Source organism: Curcuma longa, chromosome 8 (genome assembly GCF_044706935.1).
Source record: "Curcuma longa cultivar G26 ecotype Majalengka, Jawa Barat chromosome 8, ITB_CL_G26_1.1, whole genome shotgun sequence".
Taxonomy (NCBI): Eukaryota; Viridiplantae; Streptophyta; class Magnoliopsida; order Zingiberales; family Zingiberaceae; genus Curcuma; species Curcuma longa.
Window position 1 is genome coordinate 4444582 of NC_133868.1, and position 26268 is coordinate 4470849.

Here is a 26268-nt window from a genome sequence, read left to right on the forward strand (position 1 = left end):
TTGGGTGGAAAATTTTCAGTGGATTATCCAGAACATCTTTTAAGTGCATGCTTCTTTTCACATTCTTCTTTTTTGACACTTTCATTTGCTGACCATCATTTGTGCAATCTTTTACATATTGTCCTTTTTCAAATTTGAAATATTTTATTTAGGAGATGACATGAAAATGTTATATGACTATAGAAAGGTGAATAAAAGTTACTGTAATTTCTCTGAAATAGGTCTGTCATCTAAAATAAATTCAATATTACTTAACGTTAGTACAAGTATTTGACATGTGTGTGGATCCAAGTGTCTAGCACATTCATTAGAAACTGTTACACATGATCAAATGTTAGTGTGTGCCTGACATGCATATAGGGGGCAGTCCGGTGCATGAAACTTCCGTCAATGTGGGATCCTTGGGAGGGTCGGACCAAATTGAGTTTATTGTACATAGCCTTGCCCTGCATTACAAGAAACTGTTTCTGCGCTCGACCCCGTGACCTCTAGATCACATGCCAAAAACTTTACCGTCACCAAGGCTCCCCTTCCGACATGCATAGGGAGGATGTAAATGAAGATTTCCACCATTAGGGCTAAGATGTACTATTACTGTTAGTCCAATTATGCTGCCTGTGATGTGAGAGTATTACATTTTTTATTTTCCATCAACCACAAATATCTCAATGGTAGATTACTCCCACTCTTGAACAAAGCTGTGGGTGTTCCCTATACCTTTGATGCCTCAATGATTCTGTTTGGATGATTCTTACCTAATCTCAGGAGTAGAATTTGCTCTATGAGCACTTTTTGGGGATACCATTGAAGATATAATCATATAAACCCATGCTTAATACAATGTAATTTACAGTGTAAGAATTGCTTTCTCTTAAGACATTGCATCCGAACTTTGCATTAATATAAATTTCTTGCAGAGCATAAGTTTTATCTGTTATTTGAATGGTAGATCTTAGAATCCTCAGGCATTCAAAATTGTATATTGCAATAACTATGTTGATTGCTGATGCTAGTTTCATTATTTCAGAAGAAATTCCTTTCCAGCAAAGAGCTGCAGCTGCATCCTTGTTGAGCAAGCTTGTTGGACAGCCAATGCATGGCCCTAGAGTAGCTATAACATTAGCAAGGTTTCTACCAGATGGCTTGGTATCATGTATCAGGGATGGACCTGGTGAAGCAATAATTTCAGCTCTTGAACAAACAACAGAAACACCTGAGCTTGTGTGGACACCAGGTATGGCGGCTTCTCTTTCTGCACAATTGTCAACAATGGCATCAGACCTCTACCAGGAGCAAATGAAAGGCTGCCTTGATGATTGGGATGTTCCTGAGCAGGCATCAGGCCAACAGGCCATCAGAGAACCTCAGGTAACCATAAAATTCATATGTTCTGTTGTTTTCCAGTTATAATATTGTTTTATGTGGATGCAGGTTGGGGGTATTTATGTAAATATATTCTTGAAAGATCCTAAGTTTCCCTTGAGAAATCCAAAGAGATTCCTGGAAGGACTACTGGATCAGTATATTTCCTCGATTGCTGCCTTCCATTATGACCCAAAATCTGTTGATCCTAAACTTCCTACAACACTGTCTGATGCAATCCTCTCATTGCTACGTGTACATCCTGCCCTTGCAGACCATGTGGGTTATCTTGGGTATGTTCCAAAACTAGTTGCTGCCGTGGAGTACGAAGGAAGCCGAGAAAAGATGGCTTTTGTAGAGGTGAATAATAATAATGATGGTTATGAAGAAACAGATGGACGAACAGACTCCAGTGGTCCGACTCTTCAAGAAAATATACGTCATGGTTGTTTATGGATACTGCATCAATTGGCTTCTAGTACAACTTGTGCAGAAGCTATGGCCACCACAAGTGTTGGGACCCCCCAGGTACAGTATTAAAATGCATACTAATGGCTAGGTTGTTCATAGTCATTGATGAACTAACATGAAATCCATTATTTAATTTGGTTGCTGGTTATCTATTTTAGCATGCTTTCTATTCCCTTTAGTTTCCATTTTTGGACTTGTAATTCTAGCCTTCAATGGCAGCTCTCTTATGAGGTTTATGAAATATATTTTCATTTGCGATATATGCACACTTTTTGTTAGGCCTTGGGCATAGTCTATCTGATAATGAAAGTTGATTTTGTTAGGCCTTTCAAATAAAGTTTGTTTACAGGTAATGCAAAAAAAGGGCTCGATTTGAATTTTAAATTGTAGATGACTTTGATAACTGTTTTATTTTAGATATCAAAGTTTAATATCTTCTAATTTGTGTGTTTGTTGGTATCTTTTGATTTGTTAGTAGATGCATGGTTTAAAATCTCATATTGTGCTCGGTGAAATGGTCGAAATGTATCATTCTGATAAATCATCAAAACTTGATACCATTTGGCATCAAGGTTCAAAATTTCAAACTGTGCCATAGTTTCAGTTTTTGATTGAAAAGTTATTGTTCTAGTTTCATGTCGATGCTCCGATATATGGTGCCAGTGATAGATTGGAGGTTGAAGGAGGAAGGAGATGAAACGAAGGAGACATTGTATGTGCTGAGTGGTATCGAGTTTAATTAATTTAGTGGAATGATATGTTTCGATCATTTCGCTTGATATGACACATGATTATGATCATGATCAGCATAGACAATGTCTCCTTCCTATGCTTCATCTTCTTTCTTCAACTCTAATCTATTACTGGCACCATGCATCGAAATATCTACACGATACTATAACAGTACAACTCGAGATTTTGAACCTTGAGTAGATGCTATTATTTTGTAAGGAGTTTAATGAGATTAATTTGTTTCAGCTGTAAGAGTTGTGTCTCTATGAAATATTCAGCTTTTGATTAATTTGATATTAAGATTCTTTTTCTTTTTGTGAGATAGCTATCTTCTTGGTCATCAATTTTTATATGGTTTGAGGGGTTGATTTGGTGTTGCATCGACAATGTTCTAGGATCACTATTGTATATTTCCAATTTGTGGTCCTCTGGATATATTAAACCCCTTCCTTTAACTGACAAATATATTCCTTAATATCTGGAAGACATTTACTACTTCCATGGTGAATTTTTCTTTTTTATTCTCTTCTTTGTGAGTATGTTTAGCTGATTGTTTGCAAATGTTGACAAACACAGTATCTCAATCAGTGAAAACTGTTGGCTTAAACAACTTATTATTCTTTGTTTCTACACGAAGTGTTAGAAGCATTTCCAGGTGAAATGTGCTCGTCTCTAATAGATTTTATTTCTTCAAGATTTCATGCTTTTTGCAATAGTTAGGGTGGTTTTTACTTATTCTTTTAAACTTTTTTTTTTTGTTGGATTGCAACTTTCCTTATAGGTATAGTGCATTTCTTCTGTTTGTTTATTGATTTTTTTTAATACTTTTTTTCTTTTCAGGTTGTGCCTTTGCTCATGAAAGCAATTGGGTGGCAAAACTGTGGATTAGTAGCTTTGGAAACACTAAAGCGTGTAGTTGTTGCTGGAAATCGTGCTCGAGATTCACTTGTTGCACAGGCATTGAAGTAAGTTTCAGCAAAAATCAGTTAAACTTTCCTCTTCTTTCTGGAAGAGCTGCACAAACATCAACATCCATGATTTTTGCAAGAGCATGTTTTCTTCCATGATTTAGAAACAAGAACTAATGAATTTTCAGTGTGTTCAAACTCGTGTATCAATGAGTAAATTCCAAGGTCGGTCGTTAGGCTAGTGAAATTCAATTTTGTTTGGCTTCTTGAATACACCATTATACATATGCTGTGTTTTTTGTTGCTTCTTTTTTTCTGTGCTCTTTCCTATGGATTTCCACTGAACTTCAATTGGGTTACTCTATATAAACTCACTGCAGCAGATTTGCTCCTGGAATGTTTTTCATCTAAATGCATTGGAAAATTACCTGATAACTCTTTCTTTTGGCTGCACGATGAAATTCTATTATTATTTTTTGATAATTGTTGATATAATTCAAAATACCACCAACTCCGATAATATCTGCCATAGACAAAGTCACAGATCTAGTTTTGCACAGTTATAGTGCATACGATGCCAAATTTTGTGCCAAAACATTGCATTCAACGGCCAAGGAAGGTATACAAAGAAAGTTTTGTTAAGTAAGCTAAATAGTCCATGCTCATATTTACTTTACTCTTTTGTATAAATCAAAAGAAAGTTTCATGATTGTTATTAAATTTATAATCCTTTAGTTTACATGATTATAGATTCTGGATTAATATTTTATTCTAATGTTTTTTCATTGAACATTTAGTTACATTCAAAATATAACTTTGTTAAGTAATCTTACTAGTTCATGTTCATATTTTCTTCACTCTTTTGTATAAATCAAAAGAAAATTTCATAAGTTTTTTTTTTTTCAATTATAATCCTTCAGTTCACATGTTTATATATTCTGCATTAATATTTGATTCTAACGTTTTTTCATTGCAAATTTGGTTTTCACAACCGATCTTAAATAGTTGGTACAAATATAGATTAATTGAGATAACAACATTTGATTTTCACATCAATGGTACACATTGAAGTCTCGCTACCAGAGGGCAGACAATGTTTCCAACAAATAACTGGGCAAACTCACCCATCTGTTTACTTGATTACTTAGTTTATCAGATTGTTCAGGAACCTGCACAAATGACATTATCTAATAATCTGTTTTTGCATGCATACCATAGGATTGGTCTTGTTGAGATACTTCTTGGCCTTCTTGATTGGAGAGCTGGTGGACGACATGGATTGTGTGCAGAAATGAAGTGGAGTGAAACTGATGCATCAGTTGCTCGAGTACTTGCTGTAGAGGTTCGCTTGCTGAAATCCCTTGTGTCATTTTGTTGAAATTGAGTGTTCATGTGCAGGAAGGGCCATTTGGTTGCACGCAAATAGCATTTGCATCAAATGTTCTATTTCTGACCTGTAAGCTACCAATGTAACTGCGATAAATGATGCAGATTTCATTTGCAATCTGCAAGTAATATAAAAAATATATTAGTATAAAATATCATGAAAAGTAAATACACAAATTTAAATGTATTAAGATATTCTTTATCTAACATCCCAATTTTGATTATAATTGAAATACAAGAAAGATATAATATTTATATAATATAAATTCTGAATAAAAAATGTGTTTATTTTATCTAACTATTAAATTTAAATGATTATATGTGGATAAATGTATTAGGCGTGTTTTGTATCAAATATTTTGTTGGTTTATATTTCAAACAATTTTATAATGCACCTAAAACAATTATAATGGGCTTACAGTTGTGATATTTTAAAAATTATTATTCAAAAATGCAATGGCATGTCAGACAATCAGACAGCCTAGCTTTATATGCCATTTGTTTTCTAACAGTTGCTAATTGCATACATAACCAATTACAGGCAACTGGATGCCCTGGAAGTTTCAGTTTTTTGACTTTTTTATAATTTGGATGCAGTTAAGACCACTATAACTACTTAGGTTTGAGTTCTAAGCTTAAGGTTTGTCTTTGCATGTGTAGTCTATTAGTAAAGGATCGTTGAGTCATCAGATTATGCTTATAATTTGTATCATCTTCCATTGGTGGAAATTTGAATTTTGAAAACTTGGACAAGAGTTTGAAAAGAAAAAGATATACTGGGATGCTGGAATTGGAGAAGAAATAAAACACTCTTGTGCTTTAATTACTAGCCTATTGAACCCAAATCATTTCATGGATGTCTGATTATATATATATATATATATATATAAGTATGCTACAGGGAAACAGTATCAATTGTGCACTGATTTCATGTCACTTACTTTTGCAAAATCTAAGTGCAAACAACAAATATTTAGCCGTACAAGGGAACTGACCTCTAATTGAAGTTTGATTTCTGTGATTTGATCCAGGTTTTGCATGCTTTTGCCACTGAAGGTGCCCATTGTGCTAAAATTCGAGAAATCTTAGATGGTTCTGATGTAAGTTTACTTGTCTATTTAGTAACTTTTCACTGTACCATTTATTCATTTTTTATACTTCTGATTGCGCTTGCATCTTCTATTCTTATCTCAGACTGTTTCTCTGCCTCTCTCTCTCTATGTATATATACATCCTTTGCTCTCAATTTCCCATTGTACAACAAGTTTTGTCTTTTTTGAATACCAAAAAATGTATTAAAGATCAAAAGGATTCACTGATTCATGAGGGAGTTCCTCGTTACCATTTCCAGTCAAAAAGTTGATGAAATTCTACTTGGCAAGACATGCAAAGGATTGACCTGAAGCATTATGAGATCTGATTCTAGTCCCTGGGTTGGATAATGAAGCAAAACGAAACAGTCATGGATGCTTGAGTTGATATACCAAGGGGTGATAGTCTTATGGTCAAGGATCTTAATTAGGTGCCAGCGTGTTTCAACCACTACAAACCACCCGAGTTTCATCCATACAGGCTTCAACTTTGCTTTTCAATGCCTGCTGAAAAGGAACAGTTTAGGATTTATTACCATATAGTTGTAACAAATTTTGAACTATTGGAATACATAAACTTAGCAAGGGGAAGAGACTGATCCAGAGCTGGAGCTTGATCAATAGTTTTATTGACGGTATTGTGTATTAACCTTCAATCAGAACTACTATACTGACTGGAAGTGCATCATTTGCGGATCTTGTTCCAACACTGATTTGCATTGCCAAATATTGCAACACTGACCTCCTCAATGATGTGAAAAGAGCCTACTAGGAATACTTGGGACATATGGCGTGTTGGTGTATTGTTGTATAACAAGTATTGCCTCTTGATTTTAGCTGATGGCATCTGAATAATAGATAACCTTGTTATTTCCAACCTTACGGGAAAATTAAGTGAACTAAATAACGACAAGCTAACAGGGTTGTAGTTTTTTCCTTTAAGAGTAAAAGATCACAAGTCACTGGCACCTGAGATCTCATTTAGGAGTATCTTCCTAAAGCAAAATTGCACTTTTTTTTGTGGAAAAATATAAATTTTATAAAGCTTTCTGGTATGATTGTCATAAATCTTTGCTTTATTATAGGTGTGGAAAGCTTATAAAGATCAAAAGCATGATCTTTTCCTCCCTTCAAATGCTCAATTCGCTGCTGCCGGTGTTGCTGGGCTTATTGAGAACTCATCATCAAGATATACATATGCACTTCCTGCTCCAACTTCTCAGTCAATGAGGCTCCCTTCTATTGCCGCTGCAAACTCTAATCAAAGAAACAACAACCAGTCCACATAGAGAGATGCTTGCTTAGGTAGCTAGACAATATCCCCTTAGAATCACAGTTTTCTTTTCCTCTCCTTTTTGTTTTCCCCCAAAAGTAAATATTGTACAGAATCTTGATACTTGATGATGACTGAAAGGGTCAAATTTCATTTATTTGGTTGTACAATCGTTTCTTTTACCTTCTTTATCTACATGTAATTACTGAAATAATTGAGTTTCTCTATGGTTGGGTCTCGTCAGTCATTTTGGGGTGAGGCTGCTGCACTCATGATTGGATATTTTGAGTTTTTTTTTTTAAAACTTTCTGAGCAATCGAAAAAGATATGATTGCACATGAAAATCTAGTTGCCTGTTTGAAGTCATGGCTTAAGTTCTTCAACTGCACTCTGATGTCCATCATGAAAATTTTCATCTGACGCCTTGGTTTTTAATTTCTATCTGCTATTGCCTTGTGTATGTTATTACATTGAACATCAATATCTGTCCTCCCTTTATTTCATTGAAATATCACTTGTTCCTACAATGGTATATTTTGATGTGAGTTGATGTTTGCAAACAGAGGATTAGGGATGGTGTAAATACCCTAGAGCCAATTCCAGTTTATGGTAGTTGTCTGTTTTGTTATTAATTTGCTCCATTAATTTTTGCTTTTTTTTGTGTGTCAAAGTAGCAGTTAATATGAAAGATTGAGAAAAATATTGACAAATCTCAGTTTAGTCCAGGATTTAAAAACCAACCTCAATAGAAGAATATATTTATCGATTAATCAAATTCCTCTGGATGTTAAAAACCAACCTCAATAGAAGAATATATTTATCGCAATGTATATTTGAAGCCTGACCACAAGGTTGCACCAGAAACTGATTCCAGCTTTGTTCCTTCTTTTTGAGCTCAAATTTTGACCATGGAGTTTGAGAGACTTTTGGCATGTATCGACTATGCAGCAACAGAATCTCTCTTCCTTCTCCTTGCAAGGTAGTAGTAAGTTGAGGATTACAGAATGGTGGATGAAATCTAAAGGTAAGAAAAGGGTGAAGTGGGGGCCCTTGCACTTTGATCTCTTTCTCTTTTCATTTCTTTTTCACTTGTGTGGCAGGGATGAGGAGATTTAAAACTGCAAACCTGTGTATGTGTGTGGCCTTCATTGCTTGATGTTGACATACTTCCCATCCATCCAAAAGAAAAGACACAAGAATTTATAGTTAAGGATGGTTGACTAGTAGTTAATAAAACCTTTTAGTTTGTCAATATCCTTATAGTTAAGTGTTTTTTTTTTTGGAGGAATGAATATGTGATGCACGTCTATTTCTCATACCATAATTCAAAAGAATTAGCAATCAATATTTCTAAGCATAAATTTTAGATACATGTTCATGTTGGCTCAATTTATTTTATTTGTTGAATCTATTGATTGTTATTGAATATTGCCTACCATTTAATTATTTTGTCTTATAGGTATCATTCTATTAGAGATATTTTTAATGTATTTTGATTGTATTAGTTTTTCTTTTTCTTTACTAATCTCACACATTGCATGATTTTGTTATTATTAACACTTTGACTAATAAAATATTATTACTTCCAATTTGATTTCATGGGAAAAGAGAAGACTAGATGGACTTTTCATTAATTACTCAAATGGAATGTCAAAATGGATCATTGGTCAACAAAAGTCAACCAAAAATCATATTGAAATGAAAATTCAAATTTCAATCCAAAATTAACAAATGAAAAAAAGAAGAAGTTTTGGCATGCCAGAATCAATTCTCTGGCTGAAAAATATTGAAAACATGTTTATTGTTTTGACATAACCAAATCAACAAATAACTAGTAAGGTAAGTTGAAGTTGTTTTAACATGCCAAACGAAAATTCATCAAATACTTTTGTTAATTTTTTTCCCCCAAAAAGGAGAAAAATAAGAAACAAAATAGTTATTTCTTTAACCAAACAAGTCGATTCATTTCGATTGTTTTTTTTTTCTTAACCAAAACCAACAAATTTAGATTAACTTCTTTTCTTTGTTTACTCATCTTTAAAAAATAATATCAAGGTTGAGTAGTCCAACCAACTCAAATTGGACTTTGATTACTGAATGAACCGGAATCATTCAGTTAATTTTATTAATGGATAATCCAATAAGACCGAGAAAGAACCCGGTCCGGTCTGTTAATCTTAAACCCACCCGATTTGGTCGAACCAATAACAACGACTAAGGCTTTCATATTTAATCATAAATTAAAAAAATTTATCTTTTAGGGAAATTATTAATTTTTTACTATAAATATGTGTCTCCTTTACTTGCTCTCTCCATTTCTTAACAACTTCCTTCTCCTCGACCTTTCCCTCCGCCTCGTCTCCTCCGCTCGCCGGAAAACCTCGTCGTCCTCCTCCTCCTCCTCCTCGCGGTTGGTCTTCTCCTTACGCGCATCGTTGGAAATCTTACCTGTCCTCGCGGTTCGGAGAGAAGGGGCTTTGCTAGGACGCTGCGCCGTGGGGGTTTCGGCATTTGCTTATTTGTTTCTCCGGCGGACGGTGAAGGACTCGAGACCGGCGCCAGATTAGTATGAGATGGTAAGAAGCGAAGATCTCGGGGGTTCTTTGTTATCTTATCCTCATCCTCTTTGAATCGGACGGCGAGTTTTGCATACCTACCTTCTTTTCCTTTGTGTCTCTGCGCTGATTGTTTGGGATCTGGACTCGGTTTTATTGTTTGAACAGCAGTTTTCTTTCTAATTGTGTGGTTACTGTTTAATTCGACTAATCGTTTTCTAATATGGAACCGGATCTTAGGGTGTATGAAGGGTTGTCTCGTCCCAGGGATTTAGTACAGTGTTTGAACTAGGGTCAACATTGTGCTTGTACTTTCTGATTTTGGCTCTGACTTGCATGTTGCGGGTTGTACTTGTTGAATTGGGTCTCAATCATGAGGTTTTGTACGTTTTCGGAAATTAGATGCCATGAAATTGCAAAGAATAAGGAAAAGGGCTTTGTTTTGATTTTAAACGGATTCAGGATGCTAGAGAACACAGACATGAACAGAAAGTTGAGATCTTGTTGAGGAATTTTGTCAGGATTGATTTTTAACACCAGTCTTTTTTTCCTTCAAGTCTGATTCCGTGCCTGTTTATAAATTATTACTGTCACCGTGTACTGGGATGTTATGATATAACAGTTTACATTTGCACTCTGACCCGACTACACACATTTCTGTTTCCAAATTTTGTTGTGGAACCCTTGTCGTCAAATAAAGGTCTAACAATGGTATGCTGAAGTTTCACAAATCAATTGGTTGTTCTCTCCTTCAGTTGATTCTTGATATGTGCTTTGAAGATGATTTATGGCCATTCTGTTACTTATCCCTTTCAAAGTGCAACTATTTGAAGTGACATAATTCAAAAGTTTCAATACCTAAAGTTAATTGATGATAATTTTTTTGGCAAGGGTTAGTTTCTTACCTACTAAATATTTTTCATTTTAGGTAAACTTTTTATGGTTTTGCTTGGATTTCTGTATTACGTCATTTATATATTCCTGTCTTCAACAGGTTGAAGGAAGGTCTTGCTTGTCTATGGTAGTTAACGATCAGTTGGAAATATTGAAGCAGAGAAGATCTGACACATTGAGAGGAACTACCAATGTTATCACTTCAATGTCTAGAAGTGGAGGTGATGCTTTAAGAACTCCAGCATTGTATGGTAATAGATTTCATGGGAATGTCGATGTATTTTCTCATGTTAGCGAATCTGCAAAGGATGCCTTTTCTAAGCACCAAGTGAAAAAGTTTGAAACAGTGGACATGCAATGGATTGAAAAAATCCCAGAATGCCCAATCTTTTGCCCTTCAGTTGAGGAGTTCAAGAATCCCCTTGATTATCTTCAACGCATTTCTCCTGTTGCTTCAAAATATGGTAATTTGTTAGTGTCTACACTGAAACTTTGGTCATAATTTGGCACTGTCTTTTGAAGGCTGCTTAGGTGAATTGTTGCATTGTTTTCCTTGGCCGGGTATATTGGAACAGATTGATTATTTTCTATTTCTCTAACTTAATACTTTTCATTTGTTTTTAATTGTATGACCTCATTATAATCACAATAACTTTTGTCATATACAAATTGTTCCTTTCTTTGGCATGAGTACTATGCCTTCCTTGACATGTTAACTATTCTCTAATTTTGCACAGATGTGCTGATTCATATGCAAGTATTCTAGACTTCACATTTACAAGTAGAATTTGTTATGTCTGAAAATTTTCTTTGGTGAATAGACTATAGTCTCCATATCTACTTTTTTAGTTCTTAACGAGCAATATGCATTTCCCTTTGACCTCTAAAAAAGGACTTAAGCAACATTCTATTTAAGCTAATATATTGTAACATTTATATAATTAATTTGGTTCCTTGGATTTGATACAAATAGGAAATTCTTTTTTCCATTGATTTGATAATATATTAAACATCACGTTTTTCATCTTCAATTTATTGATATTATTCAGGTATATGTAAGATCATTTCACCCTTAAGTGCTTCAGTTCCAGCTGGTGCTGTCTTGATGAAAGAGCTAGCTGGGTTTAAGTTTACTACTAGGGTGCAACCTCTTCGTCTTGCTGAGTGGGCTGCAGATGATACAGTCACCTTCTTCATGAGTGGAAGGTCAGTAATCTAATCATATTGTGCTCTTCAATTTTTCTATCTTGCATGCATGGTAACGGTTGATGAGTTTCAGAAAATATACATTTCGGGATTTTGAGAAGATGGCAAACAAGGAATTTTCTCGAAAATTTTCTTGTACTGGATGTCTCCCAGCTAAGTTTATTGAAGAGCAATTTTGGCATGAAATTGCATGTGGCAAGACAGAGATGGTTGAGTATGCTTGTGATATTGAGGGAAGTGCTTTCTCATCGTCCCCTAAAGATCAACTAGGACAGAGCAATTGGAACTTGAAGGTGCTGGTCTCTTTCTTGCTCTGCCATGTGATTCTTTTCATAAAATAAGGCTTATTATAAACACCATATACAGATCAAGTTGTCTGTTTTTGACAAATTTGTGAAATCTGGGTTTATCAACCAATTGAGCCTATTAAAGATTATATTTTTTTCACTTCCAGAAAATTTCTCGGCTATCCAAGTCTATTTTGCGACATCTTGTGACCCCCATTCCAGTAAGTACCTGCCTTAGTTTGTTTCGTCTCTGTGCTCTGTTTTTTTATACTGTTTCTGGTCCACTACAGGGTGTTACAGATCCCATGCTTTACATTGGGATGCTTTTCAGCATGTTTGCTTGGCATGCAGAAGATCATTATTTGTATAGGTAGCAGAATTGTGCTATCCTTGCTAGTTTTGTTGTTTCTTATTAAATCAAATAGTTCATTGCCTTAACTTGCACTCTGATTTATTCTTCCAGCGTTAGTTACCATCATTGTGGAGCTTCCAAAACATGGTATGGCATTCCTGGCCATGCTGCTCCAGACTTTGAAAAGGTGGTGCAGAATCATGTATATGATTCTGATATTTTGCAAGGTGAAAGAGAAGATGCTACTTTTGATGTACTTCTTAGGAAGACCACTATGTTTCCTCCAAATATTCTACTAGAACATAATGTTCCTGTTTATAAAGCTGTACAAAAACCTGGAGAATACATTATCACCTTTCCCAGAGCTTATCACGCTGGATTCAGTCACGGTGAGGAGTTTGTTCCTTTTCTCCATTTTAGAGTTCCTTTTTTAATATTTACATTCTTCTTCTGCGTGTCATTGTTATTATCTAAGGATCATTGAAGCAGATTTGTTCCCCATTTTTTCCATCTTAGGATTCAACTGCGGTGAAGCAGTGAACTTTGCAATTGGTGATTGGTTTCCATTTGGTAATATGGCTAGCAAACGATATGCACTTCTCAATCGAATGCCATTGCTTCCTCACGAGGAGCTCCTATGCAGGGAAGCACAATTTCTTTCCAACAGACTGTCAACTTCAGATTCCAAAAGCCATGTCCCCTCTACTGAAGAATCCATGTCCCAGCGGAGTGTCAAACTTTCTTTTGTGTACTTAATGCGTTTCCAGCACTTTGCTCGATGGACACTGATGAAGTTAGGAGCCCGCACATGCATCAAGTCAGAGAATGTACTGTGTAGCATATGCAGACGTGACTGCTATGTTTCTCATGTTAGATGTATTTGCAGCAAGGATCCAATTTGTTTCCGCCATGGTATGATGCTGATCTGAGCTGAAAAATCTGATGTTATTTTCGCTAGTATATTATTCAGTATAATTTACTTGTCTAATCATTTTTCATCAAGAGGGCGAGCTCAGAAGTTGCTGTTGTAAAACCAACCGTATAGTATTTGTGAGGGGAGACATTCTGGAATTGGAAACTCTAGCAAGAACTTTTGAACAGGAGAATGATGTATTTAATGAAGTTTCAAAGCTGAATCAGCAAGGAGACCACTGTTACCTATGGTCAAGGTCTTTCTATTGTGCTGAAGATGATGATGGATACTCTCCTTATTGTGATATAAAAGTTGAGGGTATGCCAAATTAATATTCATAAAAAATGTATCCATCAAGCCATTTTTATGTCAATTTGCAGCACTGATTCTATATTGTGTGCAGTTAATTATCAATCTACTTCTACGGATACATCTGCCATCCATGACGATGATGATTCTGACTCTGAAATATTCAGAGTCAAGCGCCGACCTCTGATAAAATTGCAGAAAAGATCTGTTAATGATACATTTGGCACAGGCTACCAGGGACACCAGGTTTGCCTATTTTCTTGATATTTGATGCCTCATTATTTCTCTATTTTCAAAATAAGCACAATGAACACAGCAAGTTAATCTGCTCCTTTCTTTGGTCGTCTTTGATACTTGTTGCCGTTTTTCCTATGAAGAAGAACACACAAACATAAATAAGGTGTTGGAAAGATTTCCCCATGCAACCCTTCAACTCTTATTTAATTAATGTGTTTCTAGTGACCCAGTAGCCTTTTGTTCCACATTCAAACTCCCTTTGTTCTTTGGTTTTTATTCATTTTTTTCATTGTTTCACTTGTTATTCCGAAGTCATGAAGTTGTGGTTTGCATGGACATTTGAACTTATAGGGGCTAAAACGGTTGAAGAAGCTCCACCCAACAGGAAGCCATCTTGTCATCTCAGATGATTCTACTTCAGCCGGCTATGTAATGAAACAGAAAACTTCTCTAACCAGGGCTTCTCGAGGAATGGTGGTACCAGAATCCTCCAAATTCACTAGTGATCCCTCATCACTTTGCTTCATGAAACCGAAACTGAAACTGAAACTGAATCAAAACAAGGCAGTCGCTGATTTGCCATCCTCTGAGCCTGGTCCACCACGCTTAAAAGTTAGAAGGCCGCCTTCTGGTAACGGTTCCAGCAGCGAAGACACTGCTAGCAGCCGTGCTTTCTCAAGTATAGTAAGAAAGCAAGAAAGAAAACCTGAGGCTCGACCAACATAGTAACAAGTTCAAACCTAGAGCAGATCTAATTTCCAACTCCAATTGAAGCAGCTGCTCCAACATTATAGCGAGGCTCAACCAACATGTCAACAAGTTAACACCCGGAGCAGACCAATTTACATGACTGATTCTTTTGTGCAGACCTCCAAAGGAAGGTGATGGCACAGTTGATCTTGATTCTTCTCAGCCACAAAACTACTTTTGGGGCTGGGTCAAAAAATGTATTTGCTAATGTTCCCATTTACTTATTATTCTTTCATGTGATTTAGCAGTTGCTGAGGGTCGTATAAGCTGAATAAATATTCTTCTTATCTGAGTAATTCAACGATAGAACAGACACTGAACATTATTGACAAAGCAAGAATTTTGATAGCATGATTGATTTTTGGTTCCAAAAGGCTCACTAGCTTGTGTGGTATTTAAAACTCCAACAATGAATGACTGAATAAAATTAAAAGCTTAAATCTATATATATATATATATATATATATATATATATATAGTAATCTAAAATATTTACAATGTTAAAAATAAAAGATAATATAATTTATCTGAGAACAATATTATTAATTATATTAGTCGAGTTGTTAAAATTTCATAGGTGCCTGGACAAAATAAAAGCTACTTATTATAAATAAATAGAAGGGAACTTCCATAATATTTTCCATCAAAACCCCTCTTTGATCATCAGACCTGACTATGAACTACCATCGAACGGGAATGTTTATAATTCTTTAGAATGTCATTGGTAGTGTGAGAATACGATTCTTTTTCACTAGAAAGTCGCCATTCATGACACCGTGTTTTAAGAAAATAAACTCAATGCTAGATTTCTCTCTCTCTCTTTTTTTTTTTTTTGTTTTTGGTTTTCCAAAACAGAACCTTTTTAACTTCAATCTTTTTGGTACTGTTGAACATCTTCCCTGCTACATGCTCTGCTCCAACAATGTGCTTTCCGATTCCCAACCAGGGGCTCGAGTATAGGGACAGTTCCCTATAGAGTTAAAAATTCGTCGATTACCAATTCCTTTACATAATGGCAGAAAGGGTTGAAAGGCAAAACTACTGCAGAATTTGGAAAACGAACAAACAAGTTGACAACTTTAAGAAGCATTTTGAAAAGAGGTACAGCGTAATAAAAGGTCTAAAAAAAACATCTTAACTAAAAAGTTTACTTTAAATTTGTAATATTTGAGGACTCATTCACTTATGACACAAATACAACTCAAAAGATCCACCTACACCCCTAATTAATTACATTAAAAAATATAAATGAACTAATCGACCTTTGAAATTTCCAATAACTTGTAATTATATAAAATATATAATGCAAAAAAGTCAATTTGAATTACCAACAATATGTAATTTATAAAAAAAAAAAACTTTAACTTGCAAAGAGTAAAGAGTGGTTAAGAAATTCAACTGTAAACATCCACAAAAACACCAGGAGTATTGACTCGTAAATTCTAAACACAATCATGGCACAAAAAACAGGAGAGATCGAAAGAAAACCATCAAATGCAATTGAGAGCAGACGATTAATTAAGAATAGAGCAAAACGGACGTCGCCATCCTTCTTTGCAGTCTGCGACATAAAATTTCTTACGGTGTTTTTTTTTATGTCAAGTCATAGGGAGACTCACAGGTCATCGACTAACTGTAAATCTTACAGTAATCATGCACATAAACTACTAATGCACAGTTCAAACAAGTATTTGGAAGCTTACAGATAGAAAAAGCAGGACTTTTAACACATCACTGTCCATCTTGAGACTTAGGAAGCAACTTACGGGACCAGGAATTTTGCACTTCGTTTCTAGCCATGGGTGGTAACTGCAGATTAGACGCAGAAATGCAAGATGAATTAGATCAAGTACTGTAAAATGGGGGAGGTGTCGTTTTTTCCCTGCTCTTTTATTACTTTTAAGAAAAAAGTGCATTCCTGGACATACATTATAGATGGATTAAGTTATAGAAGTCCTATCATGAAACTTGCAGGACTGATCCAAAAAAAATAAGAGGTATACTAAAATTTTACGAAATCAATTTTATTTTATTCCTGAAAAATTCACATAGATGTTATTTATTTGGTAAGACAAGTATATTGTTTTCACTTGTAGTGAGTTTAACAAATAATGGTGTGAAATATGGAAAAATAAACTTAAAATCATTACTTTTGACATTAGTGATAGATACAGAAACCAAACCTATTTAAGATGAACCTCAATGATGTATATTGGTACCATAGAGAACCAAGAAAAAGTCTTGAAACTGGTAAAATTTTATAAACTAAATAAGCAAAAGTGAAATTGAACACGCAAAATGTATTTTGCCCCCAAAAAAGAAGCGCAGTAAAAATTGAGTTGGATAAGGTTGTTTTTTCAATTGGCCACTCTATGGGTCAGATGGTAAAAACAGTTACAAAACAAACAAATATATGTTAGAGCAACAAAGTTGAGAAAACTAAAATGGATGTTTGTAATTGTGAGATTTTTTTTTTAAATACCATTATCATATAGGTTAGTTTTAATACAAAATATTGTTCTTGAGCTGCTGCTAAATGAAATAACTTAATGGGCTACAAATTTCACATTATGACATTTCGTTCTCATATTTGAATGCATTCGGTATCATCTAATTCAACTTTTACATATATTTTTTATGCAAAATATTATTTATCAAGTTGTTCGATGAAAGAGATTGATGGTCAGAAATCAGAATTATCCACTAGTAGGGGGCTTTTGGTATTGACAATAAGTGTAACTGGATAATAAAAGAAAAGTGATTAAAGATGGTATAAACATATGCATAGCCGATCAATAAATTTCAAACAAGTTGAATCAATTAACATTGGACAAGCAGGAGAGGAAGATCAAATCTGGATATCATCAGCAATCTAGCATTAAATAGAGGAACAGGGAGAATAAAGATCAGGTATCCATCCTTAAATAATTGGTTTATCATTTATGTTGTTGTCATACAGGATTAAAATATTGATAAACTAATTAAACTCAGACGAATGCCTTCGGAAATGAAGTCAATATTACATGCATACTTATAAATTTAAGTGCATGCCACTAACAATCTAGGATCAAAGTGAAAAGAATCCGGATCCACAAGGGTATCACCCATAAAGGTGATACTCAGTTCCAGAACATGAAAGAAATAACACATTTGTTATTTTCTAAAGGACAATATTTTCCTATATATGCATGTGACTAAAGTGTGTGTGTGTATAATAACCATCAAGGGCTAGGAATAATTTTTTTTTAAAAAAAAAAGATGTATTAGGATTAAATGCTATATAAAAAATGATTTGGATTAAAACAAATGGACGAAAATAAAAATGGCTCAATCAGTTTAGGGGGCAACCAATTCTGTTTAAAGCTTAACAAGGAGAACAATTTATTTTGGGATACTGATGTGCGTGTATAATAACCAAGGTTTAAAATATCGAACCGTGCCGGAGTTTCGATCCCAGACCGGAACGATACAATTTCGGTACCGTATCGTACTGTGCCGGTATAGTTTCGATATTTTTAAAATATTTAATATATAAACTAAAATAAAAAATTTAATCTAAATATTTAAAAATAAAAAATAAAATATTTTTTAAAAATAATAAGCTAATTTTATGGATTTTATTAAAGTCTATTTAAATTATCCCGAACTATATCTAGGAGTTGATTATTAAAACTTAATTAAACCCTAAGTTAAAAAATAAAAAAACCAAAAATCGATTGCACGTTGCCCGCGCACGGAGGCGACTGTCGGGCCCGCGCGCCGCCTCCGGTGGCGTCGCCGAGCTCGGGCGTCACCTTCGGTGGCGCCTTCGGTGGCGTCGCCGAGCTCGGGCATCACCTCCGGTGGCGCCTCCGGTGGCGTCGTCGGGCTCGGGCGATGCCTCCGGAGCTACGCTGTCTAGAAACGGCGTTTATATTGCCGTCCCCATTTTCGAAACGCTGGGAAACGTTTCCACTTACAAGAAACGGCCAATGGAGGTCGTAGCGGCGTCGGGGCCAGGCGGCGCGACCGCAGAGCGAGCGCTGGCAGCGCTAGAGCTCCTGTGCACGGTCTCGAACGGCGCCGCGGAGGTGCGGAGCCACCCCGCGACAGCACCGGCGCTAGCCGGAGCAGTAGAAAAGATGACAGGGAGGGGGCGGGAGTACGCCATCGGGGTGATGGCGGCGATATACGGCAGTGCAGAGGCGGGATCAGCACCGGCGGAGGCGGGAAGAGCGGTGGTAGCGACGATGCAGGGGGATTGCAGCGCCCGGGCACGGCGGAAGGGGGCGCAGCTGCTGCGCGCGCTGCATGAGAGCGGACGGCTGGTGGAACGGTGGGTGCGACGGAGAAGACGAAAGGGGTTCTTGTACGTTTCCAAAATCTGGAAACTTCATTATTGTCGTTTCCCCTTTTCCGTTTCCCCGTTTCCCGTTTCTCGTCTCCAAGTTTCCAGACAGCATAGCTCCGAAGGTGTCACCACGATCGGGCGACGCCTCCGGTGGCGTTTTCATGTCGGAATCACAGTGCCGGTGTTGTGCCGGTGCCGATGCCGGTACCGCGGCGAAACGAAAAATTTCGTCTGTATCGCGCGATACGGCTCGAAATTTTAATCCCTGATAATAACCATCAAGGACTAGGAATGATTTAATTTTCTTTCAAACAAAATGTCTTAGGATTAAATAACGTATGAAAAAGTGATTTGTATAAAAACAAACCAGAAGTGAGTACACAAACAAACAAATGGTTCAATCAGTTTCGAGCATAACCAATTCTGTTTAAAGTTTCAATAAAATGAACAATTTAAATCTGGGATTAAAATGTGTTAAGAGGAAATGCCTAACCTTGTGTTGCAGTCTTACAATAGTTGAAACCAACAACTCGTCTCCAATTATCTGCCTTAACTTCTTAACCAAGTCGATTCGGCTTATCTTTCTCTTCTGAGGAAAGCAGAAGAAACATAATTACATATGAAACTCGAGTAAACTGAGTAAGAACAAATAACATTGTCAATGGACTATTATAAGACCTTAAAGTCATCATAATGAGTGTGAACTAGATCCATGTCTTCGGGAGGCACTTTCGTAGAAATTGCTGCAAATAGCATTGAAAAGGGCATCCATGGTGAGGTTGGAACTCTTCCTGCCACTGGATCCTGAGAGTGATTTCCAAATTCTGGACTTGACTGGAAAACCTTCTCCTGAAGTGCAAAGAAATAATAACTAATACTAATAGGTAGCAAAGTACCAGCAAAAAGAGAGAAAAAGTGGCAGCATGACTAAAATACAGAATTTGGTTGAGCTATCAATCAGACATTCTAATTCGTTTTTGATATGATATCAGCAGCTACCACAATTGTCCCCAAAACTAAAGTATAACCGAAATAGATATAAAACAGCATTTGATTTCTGCCATCCTCAAAACCACTAAACAGATAAATATAAATAGCCAAGATGAATACACAGGTAAACACATAATAAGATACAGATACAAGTTCAATATATGCCTGTGTCTCTAGAATATGTATTCACAACCTAATAAAGAATAGTTAATTAACTAATACTTGTAGATCCTAATCATTAGAAAGGAAAACACATTCACATTGTAAAAATTAGAGATCACATAGAAAACGGTTGTTACGTGCATCTCACAAATAGCACCTATAAATTATTGGGATAAGTACAAACAATGGATTTTACAAAGTAACAAATACTATTCACCTATTATCCTAAATTCTATTACAGATGCAATATAAATATGTGGAAATATCATGTGAAAGTCAACAATCAATGAAACCAAATCTTGTGTAGCATCTACAAATTATGGCCTGTGCATAAACAATGAATGTCATAACAAAGAAACCAATGGTGTTCACCAGTAATCTACACCGATATAGATACAACATAGAAATCATAAACTGTGTAATTATCCATGTGATCATGTACAGAAATACTTTATCACTAATATTCTACTAAACATCCTAGATAACAGTCGGAACGTACCTGTAATAAGCAGTCAGACGAACTAGAATTCTGGATGGCAAAAGCATGAGATCCACTTTTTTTCCAATTTAAAAATGCTGAAATCACATTAACATTCAAACATTACAGGATCACAAAAGAAGATCAAAGAAAAATATTTCAGTTGTTTACTAGTTACGTGATTACCTTTAAGTTTGTTGGTCATCTTAAGAGTCACTACATATTCTGCATAGATATGTGAATTCATATTGATGTCCCATATGATATAATGCTTTGGCTTCTGAAGATTATCTATGCCAGTGTCAAAATTCTCATTAGAAGGAAGAGACTGTTCAGATCCAGGATGTATGAGTTCCACATTCCCCATGATTATGCGGCACAACATAAGATGGATAACACCATTTTCGTCAACATCAGCATAACTAGCACTGTCAATAGGATGCACAAGTGATCCATAGTTCAAAATGAGCTATTAAAAAATCAAAATAACATGAAGCAGCTGGTGATACACCTAAGAAATAGTTGGCAGCTTTTACAAAGAGAAATTAGTGTTAATCCTCAAGATGCAGATACATGAAGAAAGTAGTGGCATATAACCCTTACCAGATATCAGAGCAATTTGCAGGGGCAAGATGAATACCATTACCATAAAGTCGTTTCTGCACAGGTTGCTTCAGAACCCCATGGGACATCATCTCTTCCATTGCATCCTTCGAGGAAGCAAGCCACGCATAACGAACATTTGCATTGCCACGAATTCTTTTAGTGTTTTCGACTTGTGCTTGGAAAAGGTTAAATTGAACTTGACCTAAAATATCTGTCGATGGAGTCCTGTAGATTCCAACAATGTCTTTTTCACCAATTACCCTGCCTAATCCTTGTAATAGCATTTCCTGCACAGCTCTATTAAGTCGATGCCCACCATTAGGTACCTGAAGATAAGTTTCAAAAGCAGGGATATCTAAATGAAAAGCACAACCCATTTCATTTTCACCAACTGCTTCATTAATATCAGCACAATCATCTTGAGCAGTGGCAGAAATCCGTTCGCTTTTAACCCGTTTGAAATTTGGCAAAACCTCCCCATCAGCAACTGAACTCGAGCTTTCAGCTGCACTAATCGACTTATAGAGATCAACATTTTTTACATATGCGCCATTTGGTTTAGAACAAGTATGAGCTTGGTCTTCTTTGTCATAGCAATGGCATCTATTTGATGTGCAACGATTGGCATATGATTCTGGGAAAAAGCATTTTCCACAATCATCAATCCAAGCTATTGGCTTCATCAAACCAGTTTGCAACATTATACTAACCAAGTGAATGAAATCTAGCAAAATTTGTTGACCCGTATAGTTTGCTTCAGTAATTGTCTTCTTCAAGTTGAAATTTTCCTGAACCACGTTAACAACTTCTGTTGGAAAATCTTTCCATTCATCATTTTCATAGAACAGCACACGATGTGGTGACCCACTTTTGGTGAAATTGCAATAACTCTTGAGAACGTGATTCCCTTGATAGCAGCCTAAGTTAGATTTACACTCAGTTATCGTGCAGGCTCGTGCAGAGGATTGGCCTCCAATGTGCTCATGTGTTGTTAGGCCATGGCCATCAGCAGTGAAAGCCACAGAAGAATCTCTCTTCCTCTTGAGATCATGCCTTTTCCCTTTATCCAACACCTTTACGATTTTCTGTTCCATTTTTACTGACAGAAACAATAGCAAACACCTGGCTAATACTCTCTAGTGTACTTGTATCCACGTAGCCTGTCTAGCAATTTAATTGACAGAGATTCTACTTCTGACCAGGACCTGGATAAAAAATCTCATCAGTGAAGTCAGCATCGGAGGCTACCCTGCAAGCCACATGGTTTCAAAGATATATGAGGCTTGTTAAATATAAAACAATTAATTAATAAATATTAATATTATTATTATTTTGAACTGATATCAAATCTGAGTCTTCCAAAAATTTTGAATTGGCAAGACAAAATGAACTGAATCATTAAACATGAAATTTGAGTCTCGAGTTGAAGTCCAACTGGATTTGGATAAAATCCATCAACTAGGCACGAATATTAGAATTATGTAGATTTGAATCGAAGTCGATTTGGATTTGATTTGGCCAAATTATGATTGCACCAATTTTCAAGGGGTTAAACCCAATCAATCAATTTAAAACAAATTAGGGAATTTTTCAGAAAACTTTTTCCTTTTTTTTCTCTCCCACACAAGTGAACCCAACACCTGCCACCAGCTGCCCGGTTGCCCACCGCCTACTCATTTTCTTTCCATGCACCAGCTTTTTCCCTTCTTATCTTCTTCTTCCTTCATTTTGTTCCCAGCACCTGCAGATCAGTCGCTCACCTCTTCTCCAGTAACAGCAGCAACCCTAACTCCTCTTCTTCTCCCAGGCACCAAGATCAGCAGTAACACCAGATTCCAGAAACTCTGCTGCCCTTTTCCAGTAATCACCAGCAGCTCCTCCTCAATCCCAGTCACCACAAACAGCAAGCTCCTTGCTTCCTTCTCCCTATTTTTCCACCAACATCTGGCATCTTCCAGCCAGCATCCAGGTTTATGCCCTTCCAGCGGCCAACACCATTTTTCCCTGACCAGCAGCCCTCCTCTTCCTCTTCCGGCCAACAACAGCATCTCTCCTCTCTTGTTTTTGTTTTTTGTTTTTTGTTTTTTCCAAGCCAGCAACAGTCGGGCATTTTCCAACAGCGGCCCGGCACCACAAGCTGACCAGACCGGCTGCTGCCCTCCTCTCCATTCTTTCCTGTGTGAGCACAGCAGTAAGCATTGCCATTGCTGGTTGCTGCTGAAGCCAATCGCTGCCATCCTCTTGAGAGAGGACAGCAGCTACTTCCACTAGTCACTGGAGTCAAGAGGAAAAGACATAGCTGGCTCCTCGTTTTCCGAAACAAGGTTGTTATTCATATGACCACCAATTGAAGGTAAAGATTGGTAAAAAGTTATTTGTTGATATAGAAAAATAATTAATTAATTTGGACTAATTACAATTTGTTGTATAGGTTTAATTGGTTGAGAGTTTCGTGTTGACGAAACACCTCCATTGTTTAGTCGATCGAAGGAAAGTTGCGAGGTATATATGTTATTTTATTAGATTTTGGATTGTCTAGTTTAGAATAGAAAATAAATAAATTTATTATTCGAAAGTAATAGATGTCTCATAGGAATTGGGAATATATCGAGCTAGCGAGATCAAAATTTGATCCATCAACTTCGTACTTTAGACAATTTTCATGTTTTTATGTTATTATCATTATTGGATATTATTTCAAGTTTTTTGAATTATTTTCATATTATATTTGTAGATACAAGTTCAAGTGGAACACCGTGACTTACCGACACTCGAAGACTTTTGCTGTATATAGAAGTGGATAAATCCATTCTTTGATATATAAATGGATTATATATGTTTGTATAATTGTTTTTGAAAAAGGAGACTAAAATAATATTTAAAAATAGTGAAATGAATTATAAAATAATTAAATTATTAGGGGGATAAATAATTGATGTTCTTTCATGTTTAAATGTGAGTTCATATGAGAATCAATCTCAAGAAGGGTTGTTTTTAAAAACTAAAATGGTTATTCGGAATTACTCTTCAATTGATATTTGTCCTTAAATTGTTTGACCTTCCATGATATTTGATGATCTAAATATAGATAGTTGTTTTTTTTTTTATTGTATAGCTCTTATGATACTTAATTAAATTAACATAATTTATGTTAAAAAATTGATTTAGATTAGTCATTTAGACTAGCTGATAAAATATGAACTTAAAATAGAATGATTATGGTAAAAAGAATTTAGAAAAATAATAAAAATGTTAAATGGAGAAAAATAAAATATTAAAAGTGAAAACTATAAGCCTAACCTTATACTAGAGTACCTGACTGCCCACATGCTGATGCGGCAACGAGTGGGTGCCTGTGGTCAATATTTATTTGCGCATTGGCGCTATATTGTTGCATTCCACTAATGAGGAGACTTTTAATCCGTACGTCAAATGACGTTATTACATTCTCAAGATATTGACTCTAGTGATTCACTTCTTAGTAGATTTATTGATAGATGATTTATGACTTATATCATAAATGACATTTATACATACATTTATATCATCCATATTATTTATACACGCTTTACATAGTCCGGTGCATAAAGCTCCCACCAATGCGAGATCTCAGGAAAGAGTCTATTATACGCAGTCTTACTCTGCTTTGCAAGAGGTTGTTTCATACGCTTGAACGCGTGACCTTCAGATTACACGACAACAATTTTATTCTTGAGCCAAGGCTCCTCTTAATGCTTTAGATAATAATAATTGAAAATTATCTTAATTGGTAATAAAAGATTATGATAATTTAGGGCGATAGTAGTAAATCTAAATATTGATAAAGAACCAAAAAATGGTATATGATTATAGATATATAAATATATCTATATATACAAGCTAAAGAACTTAAAGAACTAATTAAAATTGCAATATGAAGTTGTGGCCTACTTTAGTTTCTTGACCTTCTAAATAAAATTCAATTGATGCACATTTTTCTGATGACCCACTTAACAATTTGTGTTTATTATTTGCTTTCCTTTACCTTTAGTTTTGTAGACATAAGTATCATTTTGATATTATAGTCAGTTCAACTAAATTATAAAGTTGCTCATAGATCTTAACCTGATTCTTGATTTGATTTTTATTTTGATGTATTTTTGTTCTGTTCATTTGATCTTTTGTTTTATACGATTTTGTTGTACTTGTAGTAAAAGATGCATGAATAAATATATAAAATTTGTTGAATTCTTGATTGTTCTATTCATATGACAATTAATTCCCTTTGCATTATAGTATCACAAAGTGAGGTACCTTTCCGGTAAGTGGAAATTACACCCCGAGGTGTGTCAATTTTAACAATTTTAGTAGTTATCAGAGCTTGATTTTGATTTCTATTTGTGGATTTCTTATTTCTAGATTTTATTTTTCATCCCGCTTGATTTTGATTTCTATTTGTGGATTTCTTATTTCTAGATTTTATTTTTCATCCCAATTTTATGATTTTCAAACATAAGGATTACAACAAGTGAAGGTGTATCTCTAAGCCATAGGATTTAGGTGATTGGTTATTAAAAATTTTATTTGATTTCATCAGATAATGCCACAAGGTGAAACTATCTGTGGTCGTGGCTGTGGCCGTAGTTGTGAGCATGCATATGTGCTACACCAAAAGTTCATCAAGTTGTGGACGAGGTTGTGGATGATGTACATGTCGCTATCTTGGAGTCTGATCTCAGAGCCAAAGTTGCTGGTCAATCAAGCAGACAACCTACAGTAGGTCCTGGGAGGGGATGCTTGGGGAGAAACTATTGTCGACCCAACTACTCCTACTGCATACATAATTGTGTCTTTACATTCTTCCATGGAGACCCCTGATCCTTGGGAAGAACGTACACCAATTAGAGGATATTGAATGCACTTTTGATTATATGACCTGTTCAAATGTAAAGGTGGAATTAGCTACCTATCATTTTCAAGGTGAGGTCAGGTGGATT

General features: G+C 35.7%; 3 protein-coding genes across 6 annotated transcripts in view; 2 read left to right on the forward strand and 1 right to left on the reverse strand.

Moving 5' to 3' along the window:
• LOC141833032 (dnaJ homolog subfamily C GRV2-like) overlaps positions 1 to 7466 on the forward strand; it is a 38827-nt gene extending 31361 nt beyond the window's left edge. The window contains exons 17-22 of the mRNA XM_074720417.1: positions 1028 to 1368; positions 1432 to 1890; positions 3406 to 3530; positions 4692 to 4815; positions 5891 to 5959; positions 7036 to 7466. Coding sequence (XP_074576518.1) covers positions 1028 to 1368; positions 1432 to 1890; positions 3406 to 3530; positions 4692 to 4815; positions 5891 to 5959; positions 7036 to 7239 — 1322 coding nt within the window. The 3' untranslated portion in view covers positions 7240 to 7466. The remainder of the gene's footprint in view (positions 1 to 1027; positions 1369 to 1431; positions 1891 to 3405; positions 3531 to 4691; positions 4816 to 5890; positions 5960 to 7035) is intronic.
• Positions 7467 to 9730: 2264 nt separating this feature from the next.
• LOC141833660 (lysine-specific demethylase JMJ706-like) lies at positions 9731 to 14910 on the forward strand. The gene is made up of 11 exons (XM_074721142.1): positions 9731 to 9799; positions 10773 to 11136; positions 11722 to 11878; positions 11952 to 12171; positions 12333 to 12386; positions 12456 to 12535; positions 12629 to 12906; positions 13034 to 13429; positions 13521 to 13748; positions 13834 to 13985; positions 14328 to 14910. Exons 1-11 carry the CDS (start codon positions 9797 to 9799, stop codon positions 14700 to 14702), a joined length of 2307 nt encoding a protein of 768 aa, XP_074577243.1. The 5' UTR covers positions 9731 to 9796; the 3' UTR covers positions 14703 to 14910.
• Positions 14911 to 15380: 470 nt separating this feature from the next.
• The window catches only part of LOC141833166 (putative inactive poly [ADP-ribose] polymerase SRO2), a 14261-nt gene continuing 3373 nt past the window's right edge, over positions 15381 to 26268 (reverse strand). For 2 of the 4 annotated variants that reach the window (XM_074720551.1, XM_074720552.1), the window contains exons 2-7: positions 21290 to 22541; positions 20873 to 21114; positions 20708 to 20784; positions 19735 to 19905; positions 19550 to 19645; positions 16245 to 16535 (exon numbers count right to left, since the gene is read on the reverse strand). In XM_074720551.1, the coding sequence (XP_074576652.1) occupies positions 16458 to 16535; positions 19550 to 19645; positions 19735 to 19905; positions 20708 to 20784; positions 20873 to 21114; positions 21290 to 22386 (1761 nt within the window). In that variant the 5' untranslated portion in view covers positions 22387 to 22541 and the 3' untranslated portion in view covers positions 16245 to 16457. Of the gene's footprint in view, positions 15697 to 16244; positions 16536 to 19549; positions 19646 to 19734; positions 19906 to 20707; positions 20785 to 20872; positions 21115 to 21289; positions 22542 to 26268 lie in introns of those variants that run through there. The other 2 variants (XM_074720553.1, XM_074720554.1) reach the window with 2 other exon arrangements.